Here is a 24,950-nt window from a genome sequence, read left to right on the forward strand (position 1 = left end):
AAATATTAATCCAAGCTTAGCTTGCTACACTGTGATTTACTCTGATGCACCTGGGTCTAAACCAGATACTTGGCATCTCTTCTTAGATGCAAGTTCATCAAACTCTGGGGTCAGAGTTTTCCTCCCACCTGTCTTGAAAGGTCCTGTTTTCTGTCTTTCGTTCGGCCATTTTTCATAAGGGGTTTATTACATGTGAGTTAGGCGACAGGTCACAGATGCTAATGAAAGTAAACAGAGGAGGTGGGGGTGATTAGCGGGCTGACTGGCCGGCGCCAACACATTTACAAAGCATTCTGGGATTTGTAGTATTAGCTGTGCTTGCGCTATACTGGCGTGGCGGCCAGCGGGCCAGCTCTAATACATATTTGAAATGATCTTGTGGGCCAAATATAATTATATCACGGGCCAAATTTGGCCCGTGGGCCTGAGTTTGACATGTGTGCCCTAGAGGATCAGAGTGGTCAACTATGTGTTGAACCTCATGAAATTGGGGAGATCTTAAAACAGTTTTCTTGAATCAGTTTTTACTCAGCAAACTGGCAAAGTGCATATGGATGGAAGGAAAACAAACAGAAATGTCAAGAAACCTATGGAGGTAAGGAAGAGGAGGTGATTGCTGCCTTACAGAGAATAAAGGGGCAGATATGATATTCCCTCAAACCTTGAGGGAGACAAATGTTGAAATTGCAATGTCCTTAGCCACGGGAAGAGTACCGGAGGATTGGAGAATAACTCAAGTTGTCCCGCTGTTTAAGAAGGGCTCCAAAGATAAATCAAGTAACTATAAGCCAGTGAGCTGACGTAGTAGGTACATTACTGGAAGGAGTTCTGAGAGATAGGATATATAGGTATGTGGACAGTCTATATAAACCTTGTAGTGTTTTTTGAGGAGGTTGCCAAGAGATAGATGAAGGAAGGGCTGTGAATGTTGTCTACATGGACCTTAGTAAGGCCTTTGACAATGTCCCACATGGGAGGTTAGTTCAGAAGGTTCAGACACGAGGTATCCACTGAGAGGATGTAAAATGGATTTGAAATTAGCTGAGTAGGAGAAAACAGAGTGGGAGTGGATGGTTGCTTATCAGACTGGAGGCCTGTTATTAGTGGTGTTCCTCAGGGATTGGTTCTGGGATCATTGTTGTCTATATCAATGATCTGGATGATAACGTTGTAAATTGGATCAGTAAGTTTGCTGATAACACAAATATAGGAGATGTCATGGACAACGAGGAAGGTTTTCAAAGTTTGCAGAGGGATCTGGACCAACTAGGGGAATGAGTCAAAAAATTGGCAGATGGAGTTAAATGTGAGGTGACGCATTTTACGTCAAGTTAGGACATACACAGTAAATGGTAGGACACTGAGGAGTGCGGAAGAGCAGAGAGATCTGGGATACATTGTTGCCTGAAGATGGTGTAACAGGTGGACAGGGTTGTAAAGAAAGGTTTTGGCATCTTAACCTTTATAAATCAAAGTATTGAGTACAGGAGTTAGGATGTTATGTTGAAATTGTTTAAGACATTAGTGAGGCCAAATTTGGAATATTGTGTGCAGTCCTCGTCGTCTAACTACAGGAAGGATATCAATAAGATTGAAAGAGTGCAGAGAAGATTTATTAAGATATTGCTGGGTCTTCAGGAGTTGAGTTACAGGGAAAGATTATTCTTTATTCCTTGGAATGAAGAAGAATAAAGGGAGACTTGATAGAAGTTTACAAAATTATGAGGGGTACATACAGAGTAAATGCGAATAGGCTCTTTCCACTGAAATTAGGAGAGATAAATACGAGAAGATATGGCTTTAGGGTGAAAGGGGAATGGTTTCAAGGGAACATTAGGGGAAATATCACTCAGATGTGATATTCACCACATCATCTGATGTGGTGAATGTGGACTCAATCTTGAGCTTTTAGAATAAATTGGACAGGTACATGGATGGGAGAGGTCTGGAGGGTTATGGAATGGGAGCAGGTTTTTGAGACTAGCTGAAAAATGATCAGCACATGTTAGAAGGGCTGAATGGCCTGATTTCTGTTCTGTAGTGTTCTATGGTTCAATATGTTTTGGACATGCCCTTGAAAAATATTAGAGAAATGTTTCCCAGACCTTATCCTTAATTTTAACCTTTGTAAAAAATGTTCTGTTTATTAATTTTAAACCACAATAAGAATCACATAACATAAAGTTCAAAAATTCTATATAAAAAATGTTACGTGTTATATATAGAAAAAAGCAACACCCCTCTACCCAAATCCTCCACCCCTCCCCTACCAAAACCCTTGTGAAAAGAAAAAAAGAAATAGAGAATAGAATTGAAAAGAGAGACAAAAAAGAAAAGAAACGGAGATTACAAAGAGGATAAACATTTATAACATAAATTCTGACTGGAGGTTACCATGAAATGAGGCCTTCAGAGATCTTTCAATGGACATACCGACATTTTGTAAATAAAGGCGCATTATTTTCCAGAACAGATGATATTTATCTCACTGATTATAAGTAATTTTCTCTAATGTATAAAAATGCGAAGTTCTGCATGCCATTTCCATACCTAAACCCAAATCTGATTTGCATGATATTGTGATACATTTCCAAGCAACTGCTAAAGCAATTAACACCAATTCAGTTTGATTAATATTTAATTTAGGTGTTATAACCTTAATATTACCCAATAAAGATAACATCAGATCCTGTGGGAATTTGACCACGTAATTCTTTCCAAAACGTTACTCACCTCTCACCAAAAATTTCTAATTTTAGGACATTGCCAAGTAGAATGCAATAAAAAAGGTTCTAATCTCACATCTACATCCAAAACATAAATCTGTAATAGCTGAGTTTAATATATTTAATTTTTGAGGAGTCTAATATAATTGATGTATAAAATTATATTGGATAAACCTGTATCTTACATTTAAAATTTTAGTCCATCCAGTCTTTCTCATTTGTTTTCTGTAAATCTACCTCCCATCTTAATCTGGATTTGTGCACCTCAATTTTAGGGGCTTTCCTCTGAAGTAAATTATGCATTATAGATATAAATTCATTTACATTTCTATTACAAATCAGCACTTCCAATTCATTTTGACTGGGTATTGTTAAACTCAGACCTATTCTACGAGACAAAAAAAAACTTTAACCTGATAATAACAGAACAAAGTATTATTAGCTACATCAAATTTATACTTCACTTGTTCAAATGTTATAAACTTCACATTCTCAAAACAATCCTCTATCTTTTCTCTACCAAGGAATAAAGTCCTAACTTGTTCAATCTTTCCCTGTAAGTCAACTCCTGAAGACCTGGCAATATCCTAGTAAATTTCATCTGCACTCTTTCTATCTTATTGATATCCTTCCTGTAGTTAGGTGATCAAAACTGCACACAATATTCCAAATTTGACAAAGAGGTATTTTTCAAGGTACTAAACCGTTCATACCAATTTCATTATCAATACTATTCCACAATTTAACCAAATGTTTCAAAATAGGTGATTCCCTACTTACCACTAACAATGTAGAATTCCACATAGATAAAATCCATTTCTCCTATCTTATTGAGGTCTATACCAAACCAGTCAGGAATTTTATCTAAATTAAACAATACATTTAAAAATCTCAATTGATCTGCTTTATAGTAATTCTTAAAATGAAGGAGCTGTAAACCCCCTAATTCAAATTTCAAAGTCAATTTTTCCAAATAACCTTTGGCATTTTATCTTGCCACAGAAACTTCCTAATAGTCACATTTAAATCCTTAAAAAAATTTTGAGGAATTGGAATAGGGATTGACTGAAATAAATATTGAATTCTCGTAAAAAAATATTCATTTTAACACAGTTTACCCTACCAACTAATGTAAAGGTAGTGTATTCCACTTCTTTAAATTTTCAATAATTTTATTAAACAGAGTTAAATAATTTAATTTGTATAAAATTCTTTAAATCACTATCAATTTGAATACCTAAATATCTAGGTTTAGGGTTAGAGCATCAGGCCACCTACATTTAATAATCATTTGTAGCAGCAGCTACAAGGAAAGAGACTCTCAACCACCACATTGGGGGTTTCAATGACAGTTTAATTCAAAACCCACACATACCCCTTTAAGGGCAGCATGAGCTCCGCCCCTGCACAGGCAGTGATGACATCATGCTGCCTGAGGTGTGTGTTCAGTTTAAACCATGAGGCAAGGAGGTCCCCTGACGGTGTTATGTACTCACAGCTGCGAGTAGGTGCACCACCAAACATTTTACATTTAGTATAATCACCCTTAACTAAAGGCATAATCTCACTTTTCAGAAATTTCCACATATTCTTCCAACCTACCATGTAATTGGGACAAAGAATTTATAGGATCAGTCAAATAAACCGAAACAACATCAGCAAATAAACTAATTTTATATTCTTCCTGATTAACCTTTATGCTTTTTAATCTTAGAATCTTGTCTAATAAGCTCAGCTAAAGGTTCAATAGCTAAAATAAACAAAGCTGGTAATAAGGAACATCCTTGATGACTCGGCCTAGTTATTGGAAAAGAAGCGGATATTTGTCACATTTGCTAAAGGATTTTTATACAAGACTTTAACCCAATTTAAACCTAAATTTAATTTCTCCCAAACTTAAAACAAAAAATCCATTCAAACCTATCAAAAGCTTTTTCTCCATCTAAATTCTACACTCAAATCCCCTTTTTTTGAACTAAATGAATTAAACTAATTAAACTTGCAATAATATTATCAGCTGAATATAATTTCTTAACAAATCCTTTTTGATCCATATGAATTAAATTAGGCAAATATGTAGTTAATCAATTTGTTAAAAATTTTGCAACAATTTTTAATCCACATTTAATAAAAATATTGGATGTTAAGAAGCCAAGTTCAACAAATCTTTATCTTTCTTTGGTATAACTGTAATTATCACCCTTGAAAATGATTCTGGTAAAGAATGTAATTCTGTTGCTTGCTTTAATATCTCCATAAAATGAGGAATTAAAAGATCCTTAAACATCCTTAATTTGAATCTTGAACCTAACCCTCTGGTTTCCCTCTTTGGTCCCACTGGAGAGGATAACTTTTGTTTGACCCCAATTAAATCTTGGGATCAGTCTTTTCTCTCTCTTTTGGCCAGATGTGTGATATTACTACAATGGAGGGATGCTGTCCCGTCCATCCACGCCACTGGCTGAGGGATATGTTTCAATCTACAAAAGATTTGTGATTCTGTCAGTAACTTGGACATAAGGTTTCAAAATTTACAGGGACCTTTCCTGAACTCCTTTCAGAACCTCTTCTTTCTTTGGCTTGGCTTAGTGGGCGAAGATTTATGGAGGGGTATGTCCACGTCTGCTGCAGGCTTGTTGGTGACTGACAAGTCCGATGCGGGACAGGCAGGCACGGTTGCAGTGGTTGCAAGGGTAAATTGATTGGTTGGGGTTGGGTGTTGGGTTTTTCCTCCTTTGTCTTTTGTCAGTGAGGTGGGCTCTGCGGTCTTCTTCAAAGGAGGTTGCTGCCCGCCGAACTGTGAGGTGCCAAGATGCACAGTTTGAGGCGATATCAGCCCACTGGCGGTGGTCAATGTGGGAGGCACCAAGAGATTTCTTTAAGCAGTCCTTGTACCTCTTCTTTGGTCCACCTCTTTCTCGGTGGCCAGTGGAAAGCTCACCATATAACACGATCTCTAGTGTTAGTATAAAACCCGTCTTCCTGCACTTTATTACTCTAATTCTAGAACTTTGGCGGAAGTCTCCTGGATCAGGCTCAAGAGATGGGGAGAAAATTAAAATATAATATTCAGGATAAAATTGTACGACATTCTGTTACCTTGTCGATGACCTTTGTAAATTAGACAACTAAGATCTTTGAGGAAATATCAGTAAAGACAGGTAAAGGAGAGTCAATGGAGATGATTTAACTGGATTTTCAAAAGGCCTTTGACAAGGTGCTGCACATGAGGCTGTGAAGCAAGATGAGAGCTCATGGTATTAAAGGAAAGATACTAGCATGGACTTACTGACGGGAGGCAGAGAGTGGGAATAAAAGCAGCTAATCGACTGCCGATGACCAGTGGGGCCCCACAGGGCTCCGCACTGCCGGTGACCAGTGGGCTCCACAGGGCTCCGTGCTGCCGGTGACCAGAGAGGTCCCACAGGGCTTGGTGCTGGGGCCCCTTTTTTAATGTTTCTGTATATGTCAATGATTGGATAATAGATTAGACAATTTTGTGGCCAAGTTTGTGGATGATACAAAGATCGGAGGAAGGGCAGGTTGTGTTGAGGAAACTGAGTCTGTGGAAGGATTCAAGACCGGTCAGGAGATTAGGCAAGGAAATGGCAGATGGAGTACAGTGTAAAGGAACATATGATGATGTACTATGGTGGAAGGAATAAAGGCATAGACTATTTCCTCAATGGGAAAATCGTTCAAAAATTGGTGGCGCAGAGGGACTGGGAGTCCTCGTGCAAGACTCTTAAATGTCAACTTACAAGTAGAGTTTGTGGTAAGGAAGAAAAATGTTCATTACAAAAGGGATAGAATATAGAATTTAAAAGCAGGGATGTGTTGTTGAGGCTTTATACGGCATTGGTCAGTTCTCACTGTTTTGAACTCCATATCCAAAGTGTGTTGGCAGTGGGGAAGGTCCAGAGGAGGTGATCCCCAAAGTGAAAGGTAGCCTGATGTCAGTAGTAGGTTAATAATTAGAAGGAGTTCAGAGAGATTGGATATACAATTATTTGGATAGCCAGAAATTGATTAGGGATAGTCAATATAGCTTTGTGTGTGGAAGGTCATGTTTAACCAATCTCATAGATATTTTCAAGGTTACCAGAAAGTTGATGAAGGAAAGGCTGTGGATGTTGTAAGGCCTTTGTCAAGGTCCCACATGGGAGATTAGTCAGGAAGATTCTGCCGGGATTTTATCTGAAAGCTGCACCTGGCAATAGGATTTGAAAAGCTGCGATTAGCAGGAAGCCAATTGGCCAATAAAGATCAAATGATCAGAGAACCTGTGATACAGGGGGGTATTTAACTCAGCAGTCTGGAGAGATGGTACTTTTTGACTGGAGTTCCACACAGTCCATGCAGCAGTGAGCAGGAAATTTACAACTAACTAATTTTTTTCTTCATTGGTGACCCCGCCATGATCTGCTGTTTCACGAACATTTACTGTTCTATTTTGTTCTACTGTCTACATGGGAGATGTCTTTGTTCATCTGTACAGACAGAGGAGGTGAGCCAGTCGACTACCACTGCAGCTGTACCACTCATTGCGGTGGTCATTTCAAGGCTGCCACCGTTTTGGCCCATGAACCCAGCATTATGGTTTGCACAGGCTGAGGCTCAATTTTCTACCAGGAGTATAAATCACAGGAGACGTGTTTTTTTTGCAATCGGAGGTGGCACAAGAAGTACACAACTTCTTAATTTCTCTGCCAGTTGAAGGCCTTTATAACAAGTTTCAAGCTGGGTTGATCAGGTGCACTCGCCATTCAGAACAGCAACATTTACATCACCTTCTTATCTTGGAAGAGCTGGGGGTTAGGAGGCTGTCGCAGTTTCTTTGGTGAATTTATCAGCTGTTGAGAGACAGCAGGCTGGAGGACAACATCCTAAAAGTGGTTTTTACAGAACCTGACTGATAATGCTCGTTTTATCTTGGCATCAATATCAATAAATTGCTGTAGATATCGACAAACTCGCAAAGATTGCTGACAAGATCTTCAAGGTGGCTATACTAGGCAGGTTGGTGCAAACAGTCAGTGCTTCTGAGTCTCCTTCCATTGGAAATGATAGAACTGTGGTGTACTAGCGTGCAAAGTTCAGCCGCTCACCTGCCACATCTTCGCAGATCGGAGCCATGGTGACAGCCTGAAAGGGCAGCATTGTTCATGTCAGAGGCAGAGCCATGTCTCCATTGAATTCTGGATCATTGGAGATTCGGTGACAAGGCTAAACACTGCGTTCCGCGCTGCTCTCGAGCTGAACAGCAGGGAAACACCCAGGCCAGGGATAAAGGGCGACAAGTCTTCCTGGTGCAGAGCTGTGCAGTCGTCCATTATTTCACATTACAAACAAACGCCAAGGCATTAGTTTCCTAGTAGACACCAGAGCCGATGTTAGCGTTCTCCCTTCATCGACATCTGATAGTCATCATACTTCCACTACTGTTCAACTACTATCAATAAATTGCCCACATAAAGATTGCTCACATTTGATCTTGCCCTGCACCGTGTCTTTAGATGGGGTTTTAATCATTGCCGATATACCCATACCCATCATTGGAGCTGATTTCTTGCACAAGTATGGACTGCTGGTGAATGTCAAACACCTCAAACTCATCGACTCCACTACCAGCCTCACATTTCAAGGGATCATCAGCGATACACAACAGGTCAGTCCAGCTGTTATGACCATGACATCAACTACATGTTTGGCGCCCTTCTTCAAGAATATCCGGAGATTACTCACCCAGTTTACAGGCATACCGAGGTCAGACATTCTGTCACCCACCATATGCAAACACGTGGAGTGCCCGTTTCAGCTTGGCCTTGGTGACTCATCTCCAATCATCAGCAGATTCCTAAGGCAGAATTTGATCAAATGCTGGAACTGGGAATCATTTGACAGTCCGACAGCATCTGGTCACCTCCCATCCACATGGTTCCCAAGAAAACACTGGGATATTAGCACCCATGTGGCGACTACAGTGACCTGAATGCCTGTACAGTGCCTGATCAGTTTGCAATCTCGCATCACCAAGACTTTTTGGCATTTCTTTGTGGTTGTTACATTTTCTCCAAGATCGATTAGATTTGGGCATACCGTCAAATCCCAGTGGAGTCTGCTGTCGTACACAAGACAGCCATCACAACTCCTCTTGGACTTTCAGTGGGTATGTATGCCATTTGGTTTATGAACTGCAGCACATTTCAGAGGCTGATGGATGATGTAGTTTGTGGTTTTCCTTTTGTCTATGTTTATGTTTATGTAGATGACCTGCTAGTAGCCACCTCTTCAGATGACCAACATGAGATTCATCTCTGTCTTTTTTGAGCATTTGTGTGAATATGGCATAGTTCTCAACCCAGCCAAGTGTCAGTATGGAGTACCGTAACTCACCTTCCTGGGTCATACGGTTGATGAACACTGGATTTGCCCTCATGACAACAAGGTGAAGGTCATCTGTGATTATTTTTTCCATTCCTTCGGCGTTCATGAAGCTGAGAGTGTTTCTTGGTCTGATCAAATTGTAGACGGTTCATCCCACACTGTGCTGACAAATTCTAACCACTCATGGACTTGCTGAAGAACAGGACTAAGAAAACCCAGCCCAGCACACTCAATGAGGTGGAGCTTTCAGCCTTCCATGGTGCTAAGAGCAACCTGGCTAGTGCAACTGTGCTGGTTCATCCTTGACACAACATTTCATTATGTCTCATTGTTGATGCATCAGATGTCAGGGTAGGTGGAGCCATTCAACAGAAACACTACTACAACTCCCTCTGATGGGGATAACACATCTCCACCTGCAACACCTCCACTTGTAAAAACAACAAGGTCTGGGAGCAAAGTACACTGGCCAGCTTGTTCTGCACAATATTTCAACACCCGAAGGGACTCTTGATATTATACATCTGTAATGCTACCTTTTTACTTGCACCTATACTGAGTGGTCTTGCCATCTTGGAAAGGGCTATTGTAGCAGACTTCAGCAGGAATTTTATCCAAAGGTTGCAACTGGCAATTCGAGTTAGGTGACTCAGGCAGTTTTATTTGAAAAGATCAGATCAGCAGGAAACTGATTGGGCAATAGAGATCAAGTGATCCAGGGGTCGTTCTTTTTTTCCATGAACATGACAAAAGGAGGTTTTAATTCACTTCAACTCAGCAGTCTGGAGACAGAACTATCAATGGGAATTCCACACTGTACATGCAGTGAGTAGCAAATTCACAACTAATGAGAATTTTTCCTACAGTTGAGACACTAGGTATTCATGGTGAAATAGTGAACTAGATTTCACAATGGTTGGATGGGAGAAGCCAGAGAGTAGGGGTGGATGATTGCTTCTCAGACTGGAGGCCTGTGACTAGTAGTGCCTCAGGGATTTGTGCTGGGACCATTGTTGTTTGTCATCTAGATCAATGATCTGGATGATAATTGGATCAGCAAGTTTACAGAGGACACTAAGATAGGAGGTGTTGTGGACAGTGAAGGTGGTTTTCAAAGATTGCAGAGGGATCTGGACCAGCTGGAAAAATGGGCCAAAAAATTGCCAATGGAATTTAATGCAGAGAAGTGTGAGATGTTGCATTTTGGAAGGACATACATGGTAAATGGTCAGGCATTGAGGAGTGCAGTAGAACTGGAAATACAGATCCATAATTCCCTGAAAATGGCGTCACAGGTGGATAGGGGTGTAAAGATAGCTTTTGGCATATTGGCCTTCATAAATCAAAGTATAGAGTACAGGAGTTGGGATTTTATGGTAAGGTTGTCCATTGATGAGGTCGCCAAACTACAGGAAAGATATCAATAAGATTGAAAGAGTGCAGAGATTTATTAGGATAATGCCCGAATTTCAGGAACGGAGTTACAGGGCAAGGAGAAACAGGTTAGGACTTTTATTTCCTGGACCATAGAAGAATGAGGGGAGATTTAATAGATGTATTTAAAATTATGAGGGGGATAAAGTAAATGTAGATGGGCTTTTTTTCCATTGAGAGTAGGTGAGATACAAACCAGAGGACATGGGTAAAGAGTGAAAGAGGAAAGTTTAGACCAGTGGTTCTCAACCTTATTCTTTCCACTCACATCCCACTTGAAGTATTCGCTCTGTGATTGGTAAGGAATTGTTGAAAGTGGAATGTGAATGGGAAGGGAAGGTCGAGAATCACTGCTCGAGTCCCAATTGTTACTGAAATATTTTGCTTGAGAAAAATTGTCATTGGCCCATTTCCTTTGGAATTCTGAAACCATGCAAATAACGAGTCATTTAAAAATGATTAAAACAGTGGTTTTCAAACTTTCCACCAATAGAACAACTTAAGCACTGATAGCAGAGCGAATACTTTAAGTGGGATGCGAGTGGAAAGAAAAAGTTTGAGAACCATTGGTTTAAGGGGAACATGAGGGGGAAATTTCTTCACACGGGAGTGTGGAACAAGCTGCCACCTGAGGTGGTGAAAATGGGCTCCATTTTAGCATTGAAGAAGAATTTGGATAGGTACATGGATGGGAAGGGTATGGAGGGATATGGGCTGGGTGCAGGTCAGTAGGATAGGCCAAAAACAATGATTTGGTACAGATTAGAAGGGCTGAAGGGGCCTGTTTCTGTGCTGTAATGTTCTTTGGTTCATAAGAGGAGTGTTTGAAGGCTCAGAGATTGTACTCACTAGAGTTTGGAGGAATGAGGAGGACTCTCATTGAAACCTGTTAGATACTGAAAGGCCTGGATGAAGAGGATGTTTCCTGGGGTGGGGGAGTCTGGTATGAGAGGGCATAGCTTCAGTATACAAAAATGTCCCTTTAGATCGGGGGGAAATTGCTTTACCCAGAACATGGTGAATCAGTGGAAATCGTTGACCCAGATGGCTGTGAAGTCATTTGGGATATTTAAGATGAAAGTACATTCTTGATTAGGAAGGGAATCAAACACAGAAACACAGGAAAGTAGTGTAAATCAGCCACAGATCAATAAAATGGTGGCAATGCTGCCACAGCAACAATGCCACTGGTGTTGGGCCGGGAGAGTGGGGAGAGGAGACACAGCGCTGCTCTGCAGGGTCCTACTCCTCAGTCCTCAAGTGCTGAAGATGGTGGCGACTGTGTGTGCAGCAAATAATGAGGGGTTTCAGGCTCTGAAGGAGCTGTAGCATTAAAAATGATCCTAAGGTGACCATGATGGTGGCAGAACAGTGAGTGAGGGGCTCAGCAACTGAAGGACCCACACAGGCCGAAGGCAACGTGGTCAAATGACTCCCACAGGCTGTGGGCTATTGGTGAGTCACAGAGGCTCACGGGAACGAGGTATCAGATCAGGATTCGAGAGGGTGCTGGTGAGTCACAGAGGCTCATGGGAATGAGGTATCGGATCAGGATTCAAGAGGGTGCTGTCTGCAAGAAGGGCAGCTGCAGTCTGTGTAGGAGGTCAATCCATGAGCACTCAGTGAGTTTAAAGGGATTCACTTTTTTCTCTTTTACTGCAAGGGGCACCCAGCAACATTAACGGTGACTTCTGTCTCCTTTACATGTTCTGTACTGAGGACAGGACTGAATCTACTGTGGGGGATTTCACAGCTGACAGGAGCTGTTGTAGCACTGGGCTACCTCGCGGGAGACCGAGCCTGCAGTTGTTAATCTCTCCACCAATGGGGAGAGCTGGAGGCAGTGCCGGGCACGCTGGGTTTGAAAAGGATAGTCAGCTGATTGGACTGCAGTCAGTCAGACTGTGTGTGTGCTCACCCAGCAGTTTCAGCAAGCCACATGCTGAGTTGCTTTGTTCACGGGAGTGATCACTGTCATCTGGAGCTGTTATGTCTGAGTACTCAGCCAGTAGTTTCAGTGGGAAAAGGAACACGGAGCTACTTTATCCAAAGGTCCCAGCACTGTTGTCCTGACAGCAGTTTGGGAAACTCTGATGTGCAGAGTGTGTGTCTTCTGTCAAGAGGAGGACTTTGTGTGACAGCAGTCACAGGACTACTCAAGCCAGGGTGTCCAAAGGTGAGAACTTGCATGACAGAAGGTCATTTGTTAACCCTAAAGAGGGCTGCAGTGGAGTAAACCTCATGTAGGGACCAGGAGGTCACAGTGAAAATTTCCATGTGGTTGTTGTCACATTCAAACCTCAAGCGAGTCTTGTGTTCCCCTGACAGGATTGAAAATCTATAGGGACCACAGTCATCTGGATACACCCTCAAACTAAAAGATCAGTGGACAAGGAAACGAAGCGTGGAGACCAGATCCATGAGCTGTTCCTTCTTAATTGACAGACTTGATGTGACTGACATGAAGGTTTTGTTTTGGGAAATTTTTTGAGGCTGTAATGGCCCAGGGTCGTCCCCCCCCCCCCCCCCCCCACCACCCAACATATTGTGACAGAGTATATAGAGGTATTTGAGAGATATATTGGGAAAGGTTTGTTGGAGCAGGTCACACACAAACACTTTAAAACAGAATTTTTGCAGTTTTTGCAAGAGTCATGAAAGACTGATATTTGCAAAAGGCAACAATGTAGCAACAGGCAACAGCAGCTTTGTCTGGAAAAGAGCATTTACTGTCTGAAAGGTCATGTGATCTCTATAGGCAGAGAGCAGGAAAAAACAGGCTCTGCTCTCAGAATGGGAGAGAGAGAGAGAGAGAGAGAGAGAGAGAGCTGGCAAGCTTTGGAAGTCAGCCTGGTCAAAGGAGAAGACTGGTTGTCTGGTGTTTCCCTTGGAACAGGAAAACAGAAAGGAACTCTGTGGTGACTTGAAAGAAAGAGGTTATCATCTGGAGAACCTTGAAGGGGGTAAGTTTTGTCAGCAAGACACCGGAATGGCTAATTAAAAAGGAATCAGTTGTGGATGTCCTGGAATAGGAAAAACACTCTCTCTGAAAACCTTTCTGAGTGGTAACCATTGTCCTGTTAAGCACTGAAGTCTGGTGAACTTTATTAATGTTAACTTCTGGGCACAGTACAAGAATTGCTTGCAACCAGTGAGATTGGTCTGTTAAACAAAGAACTTTGCTGAACTTACACACACATGCACTTAGAATTAGAAGGGGGTTAAGTGAGACAATAGAGATAAGTTAAAGTTTGATTCTATTTTCAAGTTCAAAGATAATTAAAAGCAACTTTTAAAAATCTTTTGTCGTGGGGCATATCTATTGCTGCTGGGTTTTGGGGTCCTCTGGACTCGTAACAATATACTATATAATATATTTTTTAAAACTATTGATAATCAATAATAAATGATACATACAAAGTACAATGCAATACATATTTTAACCCATAAACCCCTCCCACCCTCATCCCTATCCCTCTCACCCCACCCAACCCATTACTAAATTACCCCCCCAAAAAAAAAGAAAATGGAGGAGAGCAATTAAAGCAATACATTCAGGTATGTGTCACGGTTTGGGGCTACCCACTGGTATGGGAAAATGCATTTTAATAATTGGAATGCATCCAATCCATGTTCGGGCTCCAAACTTTAACTAAAAAAGGATCATTGTTTCGTAAATTGTATGTTATCTTCTCTAAGGTTTACATGGAAGAATACATGACCTCATTCCTAGCTACTGCTAAAGCCAATCTTATAAAAGCAATTTGAGATTTATCTAATTTTAACTCTAAACACACTGGTTTAATATAACCCAATAAAAATATCATAGGGTCAAATGGAATTTTAAATTTAAACACAACTTCCAAAACTTATTTAATTTTATTTCAAAGGTTTAACCATCTCACATAGCCAGACCGAATGTAAATAAGTTCCCACTTCCTTATGACATCTAAAGCATAAATCTGAAATGACATATTTAAATTTCTTCAATTTCTCTGAAGTATAATTGATAAATAAAATTATAATGAACCAATATGTATCGCAGATTCACAATTTTAGTCATACTGTCCTCACATATCGACATCCAAACATCTGGGGAAATAGAGATTTCCAAATCTTTTTCCCATTTCACTTTAGTTTTATCAACATCTGGCTTGAGCATTTTAACCTGCAAGAAATTATACATGTTTGATATAAAACCTTTCTTACCACCATCAGTAAGTAAACTCTCAAATTCTAGGAAGGCAAAGTGTACGCCCAAAATTATCTAACAATAAAGCTTTTACTTGATGATAAGTATAAAGAGTACTCAAAGGTATTATCATATTTCTCTCTTATTCTTTGGAAAGGGATAAAATGTTCTGCTTCATAACAATCTTCTACCAATTTCACTCCTTTTTGTTCCTGTAATTTCAAGAGTTGATTATTGATCATAAATGGTAAAAGCTTATATTGAAACAAAGGCATCTTAGTCAAAATTTTAACCTCTTTACCTTAAGATTCATTCTTATTTATCCATAACTCAAGCAAATATTTCAATACCGGTAAATTATATGTACATAATAACTGAGAACTCAATCGATAAATAAATTGATCCATCTTCTTTTCTCCAATCTGAGATAATTCAATATTAGCCCAAACCAGGGGCTATCCACTTGAAACATCCTTTTTATAAATCTCAACTGAGTTGATTCATAATGATTTTGAAAATTAGGAATTTGTAAACCTCCCAATGCATATTTCCATGTTAATTTTTGTAGTGAAACTCTCGCCATTTTATCTTTCCACAAAAACTTTCTTACCAAAGAACTCAAAAAAATTGAGGTATTTTACATGGAATAGATTGAAACAAATATTGAATTTAAGGAAAGATATTCATTTTAATACAATTCACTCATCCCACCAACATTATAGGTAAATCCTTCCACCTATTTAAATCACTTTTAATTCTAGCCAATAATGGTAAATAATTCAATTCAAATAGATGTTTATAGTTATTATCAATAAATACCCAAGTATTTAATACAATCTGACCATCTAAACTTCACAATCTGTCTACATGATGAATAATCAATTTCAGCCAGAGGCATAATTTCAATCTTCTCCCAATTTACCAGATAACACCCCATACCGTTCCAAACAAGATCTCCAATGATTGTGAAAGGTGTTAAATATATCAACACATCATCTGCAAACAAGTTTATCTTTATCAGAATTTACCTTAATACATGTTATAGCTTTATCTTGCCTAATCATCTGCACCAAAGTTCAATAACCAGTGCAAACAGAGTTGATGTCAAAGGACAATCTGGTCTAGTTGATCTAGTTAATGTAAAATGGTAAACATATCTGTCCATTTGTCACCACTCTCACAGTGGAATTTTTATACAAAGCCTCAATCCAACCAGTAAAAAGAGGCCCAAAGTTAAACTTTTCCAGGACCTTAAACAAAAAACCCACTCAACTCTATCAAAGGCCTTTTCAGCATCCAAATAAATTACCATTGGTAAGTCAAATTGCTGCTGAGAAATATTAATTAAAGAAATCAATTTTACCACGTTATCCGCTGAATAACGATTCTTAATAAAACCTGCCTGATCTACATGAACTAAATCAGGTAAACATTTTGCCAAACAATTAACCAGAAATTTGTCTTTGCCAAGCTGAATCTGGACGCTGCACGTGCCAAAGGTCTTGATCATGGATCTATTGGCTGCTCGCAGTGTGGGGCCTCGCGCTCGGGTCTCGAAGGTGGTCAGGGGGAGCACATTCAGGTCGGTTCCAGTGTCCACCAGGAAACATCGGCTGCTGAACTTGTTGGTTACATGCATGAGGCGGTTAGTGTGGCCAGCTGTCGCAGCCATCAACGGCAGCTGGTCGAGTAATTTCCCTGAAACAAGCAGGGCTGCTTGCACTTGTGGGCTTGAGTGTTGATGGCAGAAGCACCAATAGCATGGGGCTCTTCCGGTTTGTGCTTGGGGGGGTGCATGTGGTCTGCTGGGTGCATGGCGGGTGACCTGACTGATAGCACCCACTTTTTCTCATTTCGTCCACCAGAGTACATCGCATGGGCTGAAACTTTCTGTGGATCTTAGAAGCCCTCATCTGCCAGCAGGAGTTGGATGTCTTCTGGCATCTGCTCGAGGAAGGCTTGCTCAAACATCAGGTAGGGTCTGTGGCCCTCTGCCAGTGTGAGCATCTCGTTCTTGAGGACGGACGGGGTTCTGTCGCCCAGGCCATCCAGGTGCAGGAGTCTGGTGGCTGGCTGTCGACGGGAGAGGTGGAAGGTGCCAAGGAGGTTTTTGAGGGTGAGGTATTTATCTTCCTCTAGTGGGTCGTGAATCAGATCATCCACCCTGGCAGCAGTTTCTCGGTCGAGAGTGCTCATGACATGGTAAAACATCATGGCGCCTAAAGTGATTTGACAGAGATGAAACTGTCCATACGAAGTGCGTGGGTGATGTGTCCAGAAGAGGGTGGGGGGGGGGGGAAGTTTCACTGAGACCCCACGCACAATCCACAGCATATATTAATCACACATACATGGCAAGATACAATTTAAAATAAATATGTCTATCTATTTTGTGATCATTTACTTGGTTTCAGGACACTGTTCATCAATCTGCAGTCTGAGGGGAGAAGCCATTCCCCTGATTTTGATCCTCTACCTCCTTATTGATGGTAGTGGGTCAAAGATATTGTGTGCTGGATGGAAAGGGCCCTCTATAATACTTTGAGCCCTATTGCAGCAACTGCAATAGGAACTGGGAATTCACAACTGGTGTGATGTTCCAATGACTGGCTCCTACCCCGACTCCGCCCCCACATATCCCGATATGAACCCTGGATCCCCACCAAAATCTCAGTTCAGTCCAAAGACTATTGTTTGTTATTCTTACTGAATAAAAGCATGTTGTACTCTCTCTGGTCTTGTGTGCTGTCAGTCACGCTACAAATTTATTCAGTAAGATAAAGGATGGAAGCTCTGTTGAAGCCCACGATGCTCCTAATCGACCTTCTGTCCCCAGAGGACCTGAAAGAGTTCACGACCATGTTGGAGTGCTTCCAAATGTACTTGATGGCCACACAAACAATCGACTCCACGGATGAACTCTAGGTCAGTGCTCCTCTCACGCGTCCGACCTAAAGGATTCCCGATCGTCAGGGATTATTGCACAACTTACGAGTCGGGCATCAAAAGGCTGAAGGCTCACTACAAGGCCCAAAAATGTCATCCTAGCGAGTCATCAGTTCTCTCAATGAAGCAACAGCCTGGTGAGTCCATTGAAGATTTTGTCATCCTATGAGAACTCGAGGATCTGCGGGTATGAGGACGGCAGGGTCTGAAAGTGGGAAGACAAGCAGATCCGGGTCGTCTTGTTGGTAGTGAGGTCCAAGTACATAAGGCAGCAGTTGCTGGAGCAAGGCAGCACCGTGCTGTCTGACAATGTGCGGCTGGCCAAGTCACTGAATATGGCCCAACAGGGAGCTGATAACTTGGAAGGCAGCAGCAGCACACTTCAGGATGATCTGATTCCCAGAGCGACTCCACATGCGGCATTGGCCCTGACAGCAATGGCCTCCGGCACTAAGGGATGCTTCTTCTGGGGTCGGCAGCAGCACCCAAGAACTCGATGTCCTCCAAAAGACTTAATCTGCTCTGGTTGTGGTAAGAAGGGGCATTGGGTGAAGGTCTTCAGGGTGAGGGGGAGCGCTGAGGTCCAACGTGTGCGCGACTCCTCACGGGCTGATGGAGGCGGGTCTGAAACCCAAACCACGGCCTCCCATTGCCAGTGTTGCACACCATGGCCTTCCGGCAGGGCCGCATTGAGAAAGCAGCAACAAGGAAACCCAGCGGCCATCTTGCCGCATTTCAAAACAGGCACCATCCTCATCAGACAAGAGGGGAGTGGCCATCTTTGATGTACCTCAGTCTCCACCACCCTGATGATTTTCCAAATTGACGCCAACAGAAGGAGGAAGGCGGCCATCTTGCTGCACCTCGTAGTCTCTACCACCCTGCTGGTTTTCAAAATTGACACCAATAGGAGGAGGAGGGTGGCTATCTTGCTGCGCCTCGTGGTCTCCGCCATCTTGTTCCGCCAACTTGCTCCGCCTCGTGGTCTCCGCCATCTTGCTCCGCCTCGTGGTCTCCGCCATCTTGCTCTGCCTCATGGTTTATGCCACTCTGCTGGTTTTCAAAATTGATGCCAACAGGAGGAGAGCAGCCATCTTGCTGCACCTCATGGCCTCCACCATTTGCTGCGTCTCGTAGTCTCCACCACCCTGCTAGTTTTAAAAATTGACACCAACAGAAGGAGGGCAGCCATCTTGTGTGCCTCATGGTCTCTGGCATCTTGCTGTGCCTTGTGGTCTCCACCACCCTGCTGGTTTACAAGATTGACACCAACAGGAGGGCGGCCATCTTGCCATGCCTCGTGGTCTCCGCCATCTTGCCGCGCCTCGTGGTCTCCGCCATCTTGCCGCGCCTCGTGGTCTCCGCCATCTTGCCGCGCCTCGTGGTCTCCGCCATCTTGCCGTGCCTCGTGGTCTCCGCCATCTTGCCGCGCCTCATGGTCTCCGCCATCTTGCCGCGCCTCGTGGTCTCCGCCATCTTGCCGCGCCTCGTGGTCTCCGCCATCTTGCCGCGCCTCGAGGTCTCCGCCATCTTGCTGCGCCTCCTGGTTTCTACCACCTTGCTGGTTTTCAAAATTGATGCCAACAAAAGGAGTGGCCATCATTCTGCACCTCGTGGGGTCTGCCATCTTGCTGGTTTTCAAAATTTATGCCAACAGAAGGAGGGTGACCATCTTGCTGCGCCTCATGGTTTCTGCCATCTTGATACGCCTCATGGGCTCCGCCATCTTGCCTGACTGACAATCTGCAACTCCAGCGAGGGGAACGACTGCATCTCTGAAGCCCTGGTGCGACGCTGTTGAACCAGGAGATACCACATCAACTGAAGAGTTCCACAATCAAGGTGGGGGTTAACAGACATAAACTGAAGTGTTGAATTGACTGGCTCGACTGAGAGCTTCATTGATGCAGAGACAGTCCAAAAACTTAATCTTAAAGTGTATCCTTCTAATTATCGGATTTTTTTCGCGTCCCAAAAGCAGTCTGTAAATATTCAAGAACATTGTATGGTTTATTTATCCTTGCAGGAGGGAGAATTCTGTAAGTTCAGAATGTACGTACTTAAGAATTTATGTGCCCCAGTTTTGTTGGGTTTTGACTTCATGTGTCACTTTAAAAACATGACTCGAGTTCCTCCCATTACGATTTGGAAAGGACAGTCCAAAAACTCTGATGCCTCTTGCTGTCTCTCCACACTGAATATAGATCCACCTCCGCTGTTCCAGAATCTGAGCGGCGATTGCAGACCAATTGCTATGAACAGCAGGCACTACAGTGCAGAGATCAAGCACTCATCAAGGCTGAGACACAGCGATTGCTCAATGAGAATATGATCGAGCACAGGACCAGCAGCCTGATGACACCAATAGGAGGAGGAGGTGGTTGTTGTAAAGGGGAAGTCCAGGCTAGTAATTGACAAGAGTCAACTATTAACCATTTTACACTCCTGGACACCGACCCCTCTCTTGTATTTCGGACATGGTGATCGAAATTGCACAGCACAAGGTTTATTCAACCATCAACCTTAAAGCTGCTTACGACCAGTTGCCAATCCGTTCAGAGGACCATCCTTGCACCGCTTTTGAGGCCAACAGGAGACTATCAGTTCCAGAGGATTCTATTTGCTATCACAAATGGGGTCTCAATCTTCAAGAGGCAAATGGACCAAATTTCCTCCATGCAGCTAAGGCCCGGAACCTCACTTACAACACCAGTAAGTGAATGTTCAGGACTAAACACCTCACCATCTTGGGCTGCATGATGGAGAATAGCATTATTGGCCCCAACCCTGACAGGATGTTCCCCCTGTTGGAACTCCCAAGCCCGAGGACCACAAAAGCTTTGAGGAGGTGCCTGGACTTTTTCTCTTATTACGCCCAGTGGGAACCTCAATATGCAGACGAGGTTCATCCCCTTTTAAAAATCACCACTTTCCCACTGACAGCTGAAGTTCAAACTGCTTTCAACTAAGTCAGAAGCCACATTGTGAAGGCCATCATGCATGCAGTTGACGAGAACGTACCTTTCCAGCTGTGACTCTTAATCAGGCGGGCAGGCTGGTTCCATTTTTTTTCAGGACCCTACAAGGTCATGAGCTTTGGAATCCCTCAGTGGAGAAAGAGGGTCAAGCCTTTGTGGCACTGGAGGCACTACCTGGTTGGCAGTGTTACGGGCCCAGAGGACCCCAAAACCCCAATGTCAATAGAAATTCACTGACGAACTGTTAATTAAACAAAAGTTGCTATTAATTATCTTTAAACATGAAAGCATGATCAAACTTTAACTTATTACTATTAACTTAACTAACCTAACAACCTTCTAATTCTAAGCGCACATGTATGTAATGTGTGTACAAGTTCCGAAAAATTCTTTGATTCACAGACAGACAATTCTTATACTGTGCACAGAATTTAACATTTATGAAACTTCACCAGGCTCTGGAAGATTCTTGTGGGTTTCAAAGAGGTATTTGTTGCTCGTTGGACACACAGAAATTGATTTACTTCCATCAGTCATTTCAGGGTCTTGCCAAAGAAAACTTGCCCCATCATGGGTTTTCCAGGTCACCTCTTGTTTCCCTTATTTCAGGAGAAACACTCCAGCCAGCCATTTCCTCTTGTATGGAGCACAAGGATCTGAACTCAGAACTCACAACCCATCTTCAAAATGGGGTTTCAACAAGCTGCCAGTTTGTCATGACTGCAGAAACCAGTTTTCTCTCTCTCTCTCCCCTTTGCAAAACCACATGACCTTCTGTAATGGAAGATTCTAACTGTTTTTTTTTTAACTTTTCAGTTCTTGCTCCTGCAAGGCTGAGAACCTGCTTGTTTTTAGAATCAGCAGACATAAGCTAAATTCCACCGAGGGGCCAGAGATGCTGTTACCTGAAGAAAGGACATCTGTGTACCAAGAACATTTAATCTTCCTGCTTGTTTTGGTCACAGACTGTCAGAGGTCTAGCCTTGATGCAAAATAAACCATTGTATTCAAAGTGATAAGCTGAAAATTATGTTATTCGTTAGAAACCTAGTATGCTAGTTTGCTTGCTTATCTTTCTTGCTGTGCTGGAAATAGGTACTTGGGTAAGCAGTATTTGGGTAATATAGGCCATGGTCCCGCTGCTGAAGTTTGAGACTCTCTGAAAGGTGGCAACATACCTCAGAAAGAAGAACTTCTAGAGTCCAGCCAACGTCCCGGTCAGGGGAGGTGGAGAAGCTGCTACCGGCGCCCTGACAACCTACAAGTGTGCAGTCGTTGCCTTGCTTCGGCAGTTGGGACCAGTCCAAGCATTGATAGATATAGTTGGGAAGGGCTTGCATATTGTAGTGTGAAATCAGCTTTTGAATTTGTAATAAACATTTATATAATTTGAACTGCTCTCGGTGTGTGTGTCTATTTTCTTTCGGTAGCTCAAACACTGTGACCAATCTAAAACGAACATAGTGAGAGGTACAAGTTTACCCAAGACACCTTCTTAGAATAACAAACTGCATTCAGACAGAGTGCGGCATCGGAACCAATCTTCCAAGTTCATTCATTTGTGGCTTTCAAAACAATAATCCATTACTTCACAGCACGTCCAATTAACACCAACTTGTGAAGTCCTTATAGGCATCCTTCAAAGTTTTTGCATAGCACTGACTGGCTTGAGCAGAGCTCTGGCATTTTAAATGAGATTTGTGTTGTGAAGTATGTGTGTTTATTTGTGACCTACACTAAACCCCACATCTATCTCCTTCAAAAACATATCTATATACCATATAAAATATGATATAATACATCACAACAGAAAATTCACACTCCTCACAGAGTGAGGCATTTATGTTCAACAATACAAAATGAGGAAAAATTAAAAATGATAAAAATTGCTCGGTGGAGGTTCGAACTCTCCACCTATAACTATGACATCGTCTGCCGATCTGGTTCCCTCAATGCCTCTAGATGCCCTGTCCAGAGGAACCTGTGCCTCTGCTCAAACTGGCCAGTTGCAGACACTGCACAATGAGCTCTGCCACTCGGGCATCACACAAATGGCTCACTTTGTCAAGGCTCACAAGCTACCCTACACAATAGAGGATGTCAGGGAAATGACCAGGTCCTGCCAGATCTGTGCTGAGTGCAAGTTGCACTTCTCCACCCAGCAGAGCATAAAGGCATACTGGCCATTTGAATGACTCAGTGCTGATTTCAAGGGACCCCTCCCCTCCACGAACAGGAACATTGACTTCCTCACAGTCATTGATGAGTACTCTCATTTCCCGTTCACTATTCCCTGCTCGGACACGTCCACTCCGTCTATCATTTTAGCCCTAGACTCCATTTTCACCTTGTTTGGGTATCCTGGCTATATCCATAGCAACTGAGGCTCATCATTTATGAGCGAGGAGCTAAGTCAATTCCTGCTGGTAAGAAATATCAGATCCAGCAGGATGACCAGCTTCAACCCCCAGGGTAACGGACAGGTTTAGAAAGGTTTGGAAGGCTATAAAAGTGACTCTCCAGTCCAAAGGACTTCCAGACTCGCCCTGGCAGGATGTCCTACTCATGTTGCTCCATTTCATTAGGTTGCTACTCTGCACTGTGTCCTCACAAGCTGATGTTCTCTTTTGAGTGAAAATCAATATCAGGGACCATCCTCTCAACTTGGATTACAGCACCAGGTCCAGTGCCACTTCGAAAGCGCATGAGGAGGAGCAAAACCGACTGCCCGGTCAAGAAAGTGCACTCCATGCAAACCCCACACGCCTTTGTGGCATACCCAGATGGCAGGGAGGACACTGTCTTGATCAGGGACCTGGCACCCACTGGGTTCGACCCAGGGTTCCCTGGGGATCAGCAAGGGGCTCAGGTGAGACATCACAAGAATTGCTTCCAGCCTCCTCTCATCCAGAGCCAGATTACCCTCGGCCCGAGGTCCCTGAACCACAGGAGGATCAAGAAGTCCAGTGCCCACCTGCTCTGACCCATCTCCAGACCTCCTGACAGGTTGAATTGTAAAAATTGTAATTTTTTTTGTCTGTGTCTATTCTCTGTTCTTACCTGTCGGCTTCATTCTAAAGGAAGGGGTGAATTTTCTACTGGTGTGATGTCCTAAGGTCTGGCTCCTCCCTTGACAGCCACCCCTACCCCGCTGCCTGAAGTCCCCCCTCCCCGCTCCCTGACAGACCCTGACTTACTAGCAAGGGGAGGTCAGTAGTATGCCCGGCGGGGGACCGTCGGGGCAGGGGCGGCCGGCGGGGGACCGTCGGGGCAGGGGCGGCCGGCGGGGGACCGTTGGGGCAGGGGCGGCCGGCGGGGTACCGTCGGGGCAGGGGTGGCAAGGAGGGGGGCTGTCAAGCAGCAGGGGTGGTGAGCAGTGGGTAAGGGGGCTGGCGGGCAGCAGGGCTGTCAGGTTGTGTTGCAGGGGGCTGTCAGGCAGCAGGAAGTTGGGTCGTCGGCTGATAGAGTCATCAGCCAGCCCCTTAGCAGCCGCTTTCAGGTGGCTGCATTCAGCTGCCGGTGGGGACCAGTGCTCTGGCAATTATCCCTCCCAGAGGAGGGTTACAAAATGTGCCCCCTGCTCTTTCAGGTGGGTACCTAGAGAGCCACATCAGGGTAGAATATGTGGCTTTACATCGGGGTAATCTAGCCACCTGAAACAGCCTATCACTGCCACTAACCCCCCTCATCTCTCCCACTAATTCCTCCTCAACTCTGCCACTAACCCCCCCTCAACTCTGCCACTAACCCCCCCTCAACTCTGCCACTAACCCCCCCTCAACTCTGCCACTAACCCCCCCTCAACTCTGCCACTAACCCCCGCTCATCTCTGCCACTAACCCCCCCCTCATCTCTGCCACTAACCCCCCCTCATCTCTGCCACTAACCCCCCCCAACTCTGCTACTAACCCCCCCCTCAACTCTGCCACTAACCCCCCCTCAACTCTGCCACTAACCCCCCCTCAACTCTGCCACTAACCCCCCTCAACTCTGCCACTAACCCCCGCTCATCTCTGCCACTAACCCCCCCTCATCTCTGCCACTAACCCCCCTCATCTCTGCCACTAAACCCCCCTCATCTCTGCCACTATCCCCCCTCATCTCTGCCACTAACCCGCCCTCATCTCTGCCACTAACCCCCTCCTCATCTCTGCCACTAACCCCCCCCTCATCTCTGCCACTAACCACCCCCTCATCTCTGCCACTAACCCCCCCATCTCTGCCACTAACCCCCCCCTCATCTCTGCCACTAACCCCCCCCCTCATTTCTACCACTAAACCCCCCCC

The 24,950-nt window shown here is 43.6% G+C and overlaps 1 protein-coding gene across 1 annotated transcript in view; it reads right to left on the reverse strand.

Moving 5' to 3' along the window:
• The window catches only part of LOC138740004 (PI-PLC X domain-containing protein 2-like), a 70,628-nt gene extending 54,217 nt beyond the window's left edge, over nt 1-16,411 (reverse strand). Inside the window, exons 1-2 of the mRNA XM_069892456.1 lie at nt 16,049-16,411; nt 14,613-14,715 (exon numbers count right to left, since the gene is read on the reverse strand). Of these exons, the coding sequence (XP_069748557.1) occupies nt 14,613-14,715; nt 16,049-16,411 (466 nt within the window). The remainder of the gene's footprint in view (nt 1-14,612; nt 14,716-16,048) is intronic.
• Between the last annotated feature and the right edge of the window lie 8,539 nt (nt 16,412-24,950).

Source organism: Narcine bancroftii, chromosome 7 (assembly GCF_036971445.1).
Source record: "Narcine bancroftii isolate sNarBan1 chromosome 7, sNarBan1.hap1, whole genome shotgun sequence".
Classification (NCBI taxonomy): domain Eukaryota; kingdom Metazoa; phylum Chordata; class Chondrichthyes; order Torpediniformes; family Narcinidae; genus Narcine; species Narcine bancroftii.